Source organism: Hemibagrus wyckioides, linkage group LG06 (genome assembly GCF_019097595.1).
Source record: "Hemibagrus wyckioides isolate EC202008001 linkage group LG06, SWU_Hwy_1.0, whole genome shotgun sequence".
In the NCBI taxonomy this organism is placed as follows: Eukaryota; Metazoa; Chordata; class Actinopteri; order Siluriformes; family Bagridae; genus Hemibagrus; species Hemibagrus wyckioides.
The window spans coordinates 45,020,023-45,032,522 of NC_080715.1; the positions used below are offsets into that span (position 1 = coordinate 45,020,023).

The 12,500-nt window shown below is 31.9% G+C and overlaps 1 protein-coding gene across 6 annotated transcripts in view; it reads left to right on the forward strand.

Annotated features, from left to right (window-relative positions):
• Positions 1-12,500, forward strand: part of lama2 (laminin, alpha 2) — a 230,178-nt gene that overhangs the window by 136,282 nt on the left and 81,396 nt on the right. For all 6 annotated transcript variants that reach the window (XM_058391553.1, XM_058391554.1, XM_058391555.1 and 3 more), the window contains exon 18: positions 1,468-1,554. In XM_058391553.1, coding sequence (XP_058247536.1) covers positions 1,468-1,554 — 87 coding nt within the window. The remainder of the gene's footprint in view (positions 1-1,467; positions 1,555-12,500) is intronic.

Sequence of the window (12,500 nt, forward strand, 5' to 3'; positions counted from 1 at the left end):
AAAATCCGACTAATTATCAACGACATGTATAAGTAAGACTGCGGGGTGTACCCTAGTGGGCGGAGTCAGCGCGTACAGGTTAAGGTGTCATCTGCGGACTGAAAAGCGCTTCAGGAACAGAGATGGAGTGTAGATCAGTCCACCTGAAGGCCAGGTAGTAAGTACATTTATGGAAGCTTGTTCACGTCACGAGGAAAGAGACTAAATCTACAACTTAATGAAACTCTCGAATTATGCAAAAAATATATTCAAATTTCTCACGTAGCTTTCCGTAAAGGACAATCTGAAAGTGGCTAAGAACAACGGTGAGCTAAAATTCAGCAGCCTTAACCTGTAGCTTTCAAGGTCTAGTATTTATGAAACAGAGAACGTTGAACTTGTTCATGTTAGTTGTACTAGGCTAAATTAGTTAGCGACAGTAGTGTCACAGCTCCACGACAAAAATCAGTTGTTGTTGTTTGCTGAATTGCTCCTTTAAAAGGTTCTGTGTTGAATACTAAGAGTTTTTTTTCCTCGTGACAGAAGGTTCTAGCAGTTGAACCCGTTAACTGGCAACAACAAAACAAACTCCATATGGTCAACTTTTCTTTTAAAAACTCTTTTTGAGACTCTGATGAGTTCTATGTTTTGTGGGGAAACCTTCTGTGAAGAGCTTCTCAGTAGAACCCCTTAGGATATCTTTAAATATGGAAAGAAATGTCTGGCTCTTCACTTCTGTTCTTCCCTCTGTGGGAAAAACCTACAACCTGTTGTTATAGAGAGGGCTCTAAGAGAAACCCTTTTTGGAAGAGGTGTTTCTTAAGAATTCCACATGGTTGGATCTTAGAACGCTACAAGAGTTATTTTTGCGTATGAGAGAGGGTTATAAGCAGAACCCGTGGCGGTTCACTTACATGAGGAGTATTTATGGGTACTTTAGTGTTCACTGCACTGGAAACATAAAGTTTCACAAAAATATATCTTCTCTTTTCCATCTTGTCCGTGGTGTAAAGGTTCTGATTTCTCCAGTCAGCAAAATATCCCTGATAGATACAGATCTGATTTTCCCACATCAATGTAGCTGAGGCGCTAAGCTAACAATCACTTCACTCTAGCATGCTAATGGCTAATCCCTTTTCTCAGCCCTGGCGGGCAACAGAACCCAGCAGCTGAACATTCCACTGCCCCAAGCGCAGAGGCTAAAGAAAGAGAAGCCACCCACCAATACTCCCTCCCACCACCACCATTCCTAATAAACTGCCCCAGCCAGGAATGCGACGGTGTCGGAAATAGCCGGTGTGTTTGACGCTAAGTCGAAACCTGACCTTCTCATCCTGGCCAGCTATCTTTGGGATCTCTGTGGTTCGGGGCTGTAGTTTGTTCCAGACATGTGGAGGTGATGGTGTGAGGTGTAACCATGGCGTCTCTCACACGGTTCTACTTGCTTTTTCTGTTTTCGGTGACGGCGTACACGCAAAAACGACACAGCTTTAGTCCAACATGCCACCAGGACAGAGACGGTCAGGTGGTCTGCGATCGGTGCCGAGTGGGTTACGCCGGTCCTCACTGTGACAGGTGAGTTAACCTTCATTCAGGAAAAAAACCCACATATCCCAATAGCATAGTGCATTTTAACGTCTGATTGGCTGCTTTCTGTTATGAGCAACACTTCCAAAATTCCTGTCATTTGATGAATATGATCACTTAAAAAAACAAATAAGAACAGGGTGCTAATAATCAGTGAAAACTCCACCTCCTTTTTAAATAATTGATATTGACACATTTCTCTGAATTACACTTACACACTTTGAGAGTAAAGAATCTGCTCAACAACCCAACAATAGTGACCTGAAGAGTTCCTAAAGGGTGTACAGTGTGTGTGTGCATGTGTGTGACTGTGTTTTCATGTGTGTGTGTGTGTGTGTGTGTGTATATGTGTGTGGCTGTGTTTTTTTTTGTGTGTGTGTGTGTGTTTGTGTGTGTGTATGTGTGTTTGGGTGTGTGTTTGAGGGGGGGTGAGGGGGCTGTGTTTTCAAATTTTGTTTTGAAAGTTGAATAAAAAGACAATAATGTTAAAGAGAACAGTAATGATAGAGTATAGTAATGATAGAGTACAGTAATGATAGAGTATAGTAATGATAGAGTATAGTAATGATAGAGTACAGTAATGATAGAGAGTATAGTAATGATAGAGTACAGTAATGATAGAGTATAGTAATGATAGAGTATAGTAATGATAGAGTACAGTAATGATAGAGAGTATAGTAATGATAGAGTACAGTATTGTTAGAGTACAGTAATGATAGAGTATAGTAATGATAGAGTATAGTAATGATAGAGTACAGTAATGATAGAGTATAGTAATGATAGAGTATAGTAATGATAGAGTACAGTAATGATAGAGAGTATAGTAATGATAGAGTACAGTAATGATAGAGTACAGTAATGATAGAGAGTACAGTAATGATAGAGTACAGTAATGATAGAGTATAGTAATGATAGAGAGTATAGTAATGATAGAGTATAGTAATGATAGAGTACAGTAATGATAGAGAGTATAGTAATGATAGAGTATAGTAATGATAGAGTACAGTAATGATAGAGAGTATAGTAATGATAGAGTACAGTAATGATAGAGTACAGTAATGATAGAGAGTACAGTAATGATAGAGTACAGTAATGATAGAGTATAGTAATGATAGAGAGTATAGTAATGATAGAGTATAGTAATGATAGAGTACAGTAATGATAGAGAGTATAGTAATGATAGAATATAGTAATGATAGAGTATAGTAATGATAGAGTATAGTAATGATAGAGTATAGTAATGATAGAGAGTATAGTAATGATAGAGTATAGTAATGATAGAGAGTACAGTAATGATAGAGTATAGTAATGATAGAGTACAGTAATGATAGAGTATAGTAATGATAGAGAGTATAGTAATGATAGAGTATAGTAATGATAGAGTATAGTAATGATAGAGTATAGTAATGATAGAGAGTATAGTAATGATAGAGTATAGTAATGATAGAGTACAGTAATGATAGAGAGTATAGTAATGATAGAGTATAGTAATGATAGAGTACAGTAATGATAGAGAGTATAGTAATGATAGAGTACAGTAATGATAGAGTACAGTAATGATAGAGTATAGTAATGATAGAGAGTACAGTAATGATAGAGTACAGTAATGATAGAGTATAGTAATGATAGAGAGTATAGTAATGATAGAGTATAGTAATGATAGAGTACAGTAATGATAGAGAGTATAGTAATGATAGAATATAGTAATGATAGAGTATAGTAATGATAGAGTATAGTAATGATAGAGTATAGTAATGATAGAGAGTATAGTAATGATAGAGTATAGTAATGATAGAGAGTACAGTAATGATAGAGTATAGTAATGATAGAGTACAGTAATGATAGAGTACAGTAATGATAGAGTATAGTAATAATAGAGTACAGTAATGATAGAGAGTATAGTAATGATAGAATATAGTAATGATAGAGTACAGTAATGATAGAGTACAGTAATGATAGAGTATAGTAATGATAGAGAGTACAGTAATGATAGAGTATAGTAATGATAGAGTACAGTAATGATAGAGTATATTAATGATAGAGAGTACAGTAATGATAGAGTATAGTAATGATAGAGTATAGTAATGATAGAGAGTATAGTAATGATAGAGTATAGTAATGATAGAGAGTACAGTAATGATAGAGTATAGTAATGATAGAGTATAGTAATGATAGAGTATAGTAATGATAGAGTACAGTAATGATAGAGAGTATAGTAATGATAGAGTACAGTAATGATAGAGTACAGTAATGATAGAGAGTACAGTAATGATAGAGTACAGTAATGATAGAGTATAGTAATGATAGAGTATAGTAATGATAGAGAGTATAGTAATGATAGAGTATAGTAATGATAGAGTATAGTAATGATAGAGAGTATAGTAATGATAGAATATAGTAATGATAGAGTATAGTAATGATAGAGTATAGTAATGATAGAGTATAGTAATGATAGAGAGTATAGTAATGATAGAGTATAGTAATGATAGAGAGTATAGTAATGATAGAGTACAGTAATGATAGAGTACAGTAATGATAGAGTACAGTAATGATAGAGAGTATAGTAATGATAGAGTACAGTAATGATAGAGTACAGTAATGATAGAGTATAGTAATGATAGAGTACAGTAATGATAGAGAGTATAGTAATGATAGAATATAGTAATGATAGAGTACAGTAATGATAGAGTATAGTAATGATAGAGTACAGTAATGATAGAGTACAGTAATGATAGAGTACAGTAATGATAGAGAGTATAGTAATGATAGAATATAGTAATGATAGAGTATAGTAATGATAGAGTATAGTAATGATAGAGTACAGTAATGATAGAGTATAGTAATGATAGAGTACAGTAATGATAGAGTACAGTAATGATAGAGTATAGTAATGATAGAGTACAGTAATGATAGAGTACAGTAATGATAGAGAGTATAGTAATGATAGAATATAGTAATGATAGAGTATAGTAATGATAGAGTATAGTAATGATAGAGAGTATAGTAATGATAGAATATAGTAATGATAGAGTACAGTAATGATAGAGTATAGTAATGATAGAGTACAGTAATGATAGAGTATAGTAATGATAGAGAGTATAGTAATGATAGAATATAGTAATGATAGAGTACAGTAATGATAGAGTATAGTAATGATAGAGTACAGTAATGATAGAGTATAGTAATGATAGAGAGTATAGTAATGATAGAGTATAGTAATGATAGAGTACAGTAATGATAGAGTACAGTAATGATAGAGTACAGTAATGATAGAGTACAGTAATGATAGAATATAGTAATGATAGAGTATAGTAATGATAGAGTATAGTAATGATAGAGTACAGTAATGATAGAGTATAGTAATGATAGAGAGTACAGTAATGATAGAGTACAGTAATGATAGAGAGTATAGTAATGATAGAGTACAGTAATGATAGAGTACAGTAATGATAGAGTATAGTAATGATAGAGTACAGTAATGATAGAGAGTATAGTAATGATAGAGTATAGTAATGATAGAGAGTACAGTAATGATAGAGTATAGTAATGATAGAGTACAGTAATGATAGAGTATAGTAATGATAGAGAGTACAGTAATGATAGAGTATAGTAATGATAGAGTACAGTAATGATAGAGTATATTAATGATAGAGAGTACAGTAATGATAGAGTATAGTAATGATAGAGTACAGTAATGATAGAGTATAGTAATGATAGAGAGTATAGTAATGATAGAGAGTACAGTAATGATAGAGAGTATAGTAATGATAGAGTATAGTAATGATAGAGTATAGTAATGATAGAGAGTATAGTAATGATAGAGTATAGTAATGATAGAGAGTACAGTAATGATAGAGTATAGTAATGATAGAGTACAGTAATGATAGAATATAGTAATGATAGAGTATAGTAATGATAGAATATAGTAATGATAGAGTATAGTAATGATAGAGTACAGTAATGATAGAGAGTACAGTAATGATAGAGAGTATAGTAATGATAGAATATAGTAATGATAGAGTATAGTAATGATAGAGTACAGTAATGATAGAGAGTATAGTAATGATAGAGTACAGTAATGATAGAGTACAGTAATGATAGAGAGTATAGTAATGATAGAGTATAGTAATGATAGAGAGTACAGTAATGATAGAGAGTATAGTAATGATAGAATATAGTAATGATAGAGTATAGTAATGATAGAGTACAGTAATGATAGAGTATAGTAATGATAGAGTACAGTAATGATAGAGAGTATAGTAATGATAGAGTATAGTAATGATAGAATATAGTAATGATAGAGTATAGTAATGATAGAGTATAGTAATGATAGAGAGTATATTAATGATAGAGTATAGTAATGATAGAGAGTACAGTAATGATAGAGTATAGTAATGATAGAGAGTATAGTAATGATAGAGTACAGTAATGATAGAGTATAGTAATGATAGAGAGTACAGTAATGATAGAGTACAGTAATGATAGAGTATAGTAATGATAGAGAGTATAGTAATGATAGAGTACAGTAATGATAGAGTATAGTAATGATAGAGTATAGTAATGATAGAGTACAGTAATGATAGAGAGTACAGTAATGATAGAGTATAGTAATGATAGAGAGTATAGTAATGATAGAGTACAGTAATGATAGAGTATAGTAATGATAGAGTACAGTAATGATAGAGTATAGTAATGATAGAGTACAGTAATGATAGAGTATAGTAATGATAGAGTACAGTAATGATAGAGTATAGTAATGATAGAGAGTACAGTAATGATAGAGTATAGTAATGATAGAGTATAGTAATGATAGAGAGTACAGTAATGATAGAGTATAGTAATGATAGAGTACAGTAATGATAGAGTATAGTAATGATAGAGTATAGTAATGATAGAGAGTATATTAATGATAGAGTATAGTAATGATAGAGAGTACAGTAATGATAGAGTATAGTAATGATAGAGTATAGTAATGATAGAGAGTATAGTAATGATAGAGAGTATATTAATGATAGAGTATAGTAATGATAGAGAGTACAGTAATGATAGAGTATAGTAATGATAGAGTACAGTAATGATAGAGTATAGTAATGATAGAGAGTATAGTAATGATAGAGTATAGTAATGATAGAGAGTACAGTAATGATAGAGTATAGTAATGATAGAGTACAGTAATGATAGAATATAGTAATGATAGAGTATAGTAATGATAGAATATAGTAATGATAGAGTATAGTAATGATAGAGAGTATAGTAATGATAGAGAGTATAGTAATGATAGAGTACAGTAATGATAGAGTATAGTAATGATAGAGAGTACAGTAATGATAGAGTACAGTAATGATAGAGTATAGTAATGATAGAGTATAGTAATGATAGAGTACAGTAATGATAGAGTATAGTAATGATAGAGTACAGTAATGATAGAGTATAGTAATGATAGAGTATAGTAATGATAGAGTACAGTAATGATAGAGTATAGTAATGATAGAGAGTACAGTAATGATAGAGTATAGTAATGATAGAGTACAGTAATGATAGAGTATAGTAATGATAGAGAGTATAGTAATGATAGAGTATAGTAATGATAGAGTACAGTAATGATAGAGAGTATAGTAATGATAGAGTATAGTAATGATAGAGTATAGTAATGATAGAGTACAGTAATGATAGAGTATAGTAATGATAGAATATAGTAATGATAGAGTATAGTAATGATAGAGAGTATAGTAATGATAGAGAGTATAGTAATGATAGAGTACAGTAATGATAGAGTATAGTAATGATAGAGTATAATGATAGAGTACAGTAATGATAGAGTATAGTAATGATAGAGAGTACAGTAATGATAGAGTATAGTAATGATAGAGTACAGTAATGATAGAGTATAGTAATGATAGAGAGTACAGTAATGATAGAGTATAGTAATGATAGAGTATAGTAATGATAGAGAGTACAGTAATGATAGAGTATAGTAATGATAGAGTATAGTAATGATAGAGTACAGTAATGATAGAGTATAGTAATGATAGAGTACAGTAATGATAGAGTACAGTAATGATAGAGTATAGTAATGATAGAGAGTACAGTAATGATAGAGTACAGTAATGATAGAGTACAGTAATGATAGAGTACAGTAATGATAGAGTATAGTAATGATAGAGAGTATAGTAATGATAGAGTACAGTAATGATAGAGTATAGTAATGATAGAGTATAGTAATGATAGAGTACAGTAATGATAGAGTATAGTAATGATAGAGAGTACAGTAATGATAGAGAGTATAGTAATGATAGAGTATAGTAATGATAGAGTACAGTAATGATAGAGTATAGTAATGATAGAGTACAGTAATGATAGAGAGTATAGTAATGATAGAGTACAGTAATGATAGAGTACAGTAATGATAGAGTATAGTAATGATAGAGTATAGTAATGATAGAGTACAGTAATGATAGAGAGTATAGTAATGATAGAATATAGTAATGATAGAGTACAGTAATGATAGAGAGAATAGTAATGATAGAGTATAGTAATGATAGAGTATAGTAATGATAGAGTACAGTAATGATAGAGTACAGTAATGATAGAGTATATTAATGATAGAGAGTACAGTAATGATAGAGTATAGTAATGATAGAGAGTACAGTAATGATAGAGTATAGTAATGATAGAGAGTACAGTAATGATAGAGTATAGTAATGATAGAGTATAGTAATGATAGAGAGTACAGTAATGATAGAGTATAGTAATGATAGAGTATAGTAATGATAGAGAGTATAGTAATGATAGAGTACAGTAATGATAGAGTATAGTAATGATAGAGAGTACAGTAATGATAGAGTACAGTAATGATAGAGTATAGTAATGATAGAGTATAGTAATGATAGAGTACAGTAATGATAGAGAGTATAGTAATGATAGAGTATAGTAATGATAGAGTATAGTAATGATAGAGTACAGTAATGATAGAGAGTACAGTAATGATAGAGAGTACAGTAATGATAGAGAGTATAGTAATGATAGAGTACAGTAATGATAGAGAGTATAGTAATGATAGAGTACAGTAATGATAGAGTATAGTAATGATAGAGTACAGTAATGATAGAGTATAGTAATGATAGAGAGTATAGTAATGATAGAGAGTATAGTAATGATAGAGTATAGTAATGATAGAGTACAGTAATGATAGAGTATAGTAATGATAGAGTACAGTAATGATAGAGTACAGTAATGATAGAGTACAGTAATGATAGAGTATAGTAATGATAGAGAGTATAGTAATGATAGAGAGTATAGTAATGATAGAGTATAGTAATGATAGAGAGTATAGTAATGATAGAGAGTATAGTAATGATAGAGTACAGTAATGATAGAGAGTATAGTAATGATAGAGAGTATAGTAATGATAGAGTATAGTAATGATAGAGAGTATAGTAATGATAGAGTATAGTAATGATAGAGTACAGTAATGATAGAGTATAGTAATGATAGAGTATAGTAATGATAGAGAGTATATTAATGATAGAGTATAGTAATGATAGAGAGTACAGTAATGATAGAGTATAGTAATGATAGAGAGTATATTAATGATAGAGTATAGTAATGATAGAGAGTACAGTAATGATAGAGTATAGTAATGATAGAGTACAGTAATGATAGAGTATAGTAATGATAGAGTACAGTAATGATAGAGTATAGTAATGATAGAGAGTATAGTAATGATAGAGTATAGTAATGATAGAGAGTACAGTAATGATAGAGTATAGTAATGATAGAGTACAGTAATGATAGAATATAGTAATGATAGAGTATAGTAATGATAGAGTATAGTAATGATAGAGTACAGTAATGATAGAGAGTACAGTAATGATAGAGAGTATAGTAATGATAGAATATAGTAATGATAGAGTATAGTAATGATAGAGAGTACAGTAATGATAGAGTACAGTAATGATAGAGAGTATAGTAATGATAGAGTACAGTAATGATAGAGTACAGTAATGATAGAGTATAGTAATGATAGAGTACAGTAATGATAGAGAGTATAGTAATGATAGAATATAGTAATGATAGAGTACAGTAATGATAGAGTATATTAATGATAGAGAGTACAGTAATGATAGAGTATAGTAATGATAGAGTACAGTAATGATAGAGTATAGTAATGATAGAGAGTACAGTAATGATAGAGAGTATAGTAATGATAGAGTATAGTAATGATAGAGAGTACAGTAATGATAGAGTATAGTAATGATAGAGTATAGTAATGATAGAGTACAGTAATGATAGAGTACAGTAATGATAGAGTATATTAATGATAGAGAGTACAGTAATGATAGAGTATAGTAATGATAGAGTACAGTAATGATAGAGTATAGTAATGATAGAGAGTACAGTAATGATAGAGAGTATAGTAATGATAGAGTATAGTAATGATAGAGAGTACAGTAATGATAGAGTATAGTAATGATAGAGTATAGTAATGATAGAGTACAGTAATGATAGAGTACAGTAATGATAGAGTATATTAATGATAGAGAGTACAGTAATGATAGAGTATAGTAATGATAGAGTACAGTAATGATAGAGTATAGTAATGATAGAGAGTACAGTAATGATAGAGAGTATAGTAATGATAGAGTATAGTAATGATAGAGAGTACAGTAATGATAGAGTATAGTAATGATAGAGTATAGTAATGATAGAGAGTACAGTAATGATAGAGTACAGTAATGATAGAGAGTACAGTAATGATAGAGAGTACAGTAATGATAGAGTACAGTAATGATAGAGAGTACAGTAATGATAGAGTACAGTAATGATAGAGTATAGTAATGATAGAGTATAGTAATGATAGAGAGTACAGTAATGATAGAGTACAGTAATGATAGAGAGTACAGTAATGATAGAGAGTACAGTAATGATAGAGTACAGTAATGATAGAGAGTATAGTAATGATAGAGTATAGTAATGATAGAGTATAGTAATGATAGAGAGTACAGTAATGATAGAGAGTATAGTAATGATAGAGAGTATAGTAATGATAGAGAGTATAGTAATGATAGAGTATAGTAATGATAGAGAGTACAGTAATGATAGAGTATAGTAATGATAGAGTACAGTAATGATAGAGAGTACAGTAATGATAGAGTACAGTAATTATAGAGTATAGTAATGATAGAGAGTATAGTAATGATAGAGTACAGTAATGATAGAGTATAGTAATGATAGAGTACAGTAATGATAGAGTATAGTAATGATAGAGTATAGTAATGATAGAGAGTACAGTAATGATAGAGTACAGTAATGATAGAGAGTACAGTAATGATAGAGAGTACAGTAATGATAGAGTACAGTAATGATAGAGAGTATAGTAATGATAGAGTATAGTAATGATAGAGTATAGTAATGATAGAGAGTATAGTAATGATAGAGTATAGTAATGATAGAGTATAGTAATGATAGAGAGTACAGTAATGATAGAGAGTATAGTAATGATAGAGAGTATAGTAATGATAGAGAGTATAGTAATGATAGAGTATAGTAATGATAGAGAGTACAGTAATGATAGAGTATAGTAATGATAGAGTACAGTAATAATAGAGAGTACAGTAATGATAGAGTACAGTAATTATAGAGTATAGTAATGATAGAGAGTATAGTAATGATAGAGTACAGTAATGATAGAGTATAGTAATGATAGAGTACAGTAATGATAGAGAGTACAGTAATGATAGAGTACAGTAATTATAGAGTATAGTAATGATAGAGAGTACAGTAATGATAGAGTATAGTAATGATAGAGTATAGTAATGATAGAGAGTATAGTAATGATAGAGTACAGTAATGATAGAGTACAGTAATGATAGAGAGTATAGTAATGATAGAGAGTATAGTAATGATAGAGAGTATAGTAATGATAGAGTACAGTAATGATAGAGTACATTAAGGGTTATAGAACCCTTGAGATGCTCCTGTACAGAACCCTTAAAGAACCTTGTACAGATTATTCTGTTTCCTCTTTGAGGCAGAAGTATAATCTGACTTCACACTCTGTACATCACACACTGGACTGGGTTTAGTGCACATGGAAACTTGCTAATGTAGAAAACTCCTGAGATTTTATTGTCTCTGGTGGGAGGTGTGTGTGTGTGTGTGTGTGTGTGTGTGTGTTGTGCCAGGTTTATTTTCACATAAAACCACAAATGAAGGCAAAAATAGAATCTGGCTTGCCAAAAGGGTGCTGTGACCTTTGACCCTGGCACTACAGACAGATGGAAGGAAGCATCCTCTGTGACGTCCTGAAGAGGCTCCGAGCTCAGAACTTAACCTGTGATTAATATATCACAGATGGACAGAGAGAGGGAGAGAGAGAGAGGGAGAGAGAGAGGCAGAGAGAGAGAGAGAGAGACATAAATGTTTGAGAGTTATTTAGATTTTTAAAATGGATCTTATGATGAAAGAGGATGGAGTTTGGGTCATCAGAATGAGAGGCAGAGCTTAGGGCATCATGATGAGAGAGGTGGAGCTTGGGGCATCAGGAAAAATAGTGGTGGAGCTTGAGGCATCAGGATATTATAATCAGTAATCAGGGTGACTAGAGACGGCGCTTGGGACATCAGAAAGAGAGAGATGGAGCTTGGGGCATCAGGATGGTAGGAGGCAGGGCTTGGGTAATCAGGGTGACTAGAGACGGCGCTTGGGACATCAGAAAGAGAGAGATGGAGCTTGGGGCATCAGGATGGTAGGAGGCAGGGCTTGGGTAATCAGGGTGACTAGAGACGGAGCTTGGGACATCAGAAAGAGAGAGGCGGAGCTTGGGGCATCAGGATGGTAGGAGGCAGGGCTTGGGTAATCAGGGTGACTAGAGACGGAGCTTGGGACATTAGAAAGAGAGAGGCGGAGCTTGGGGCACCAGGGTGAAAAGAGGC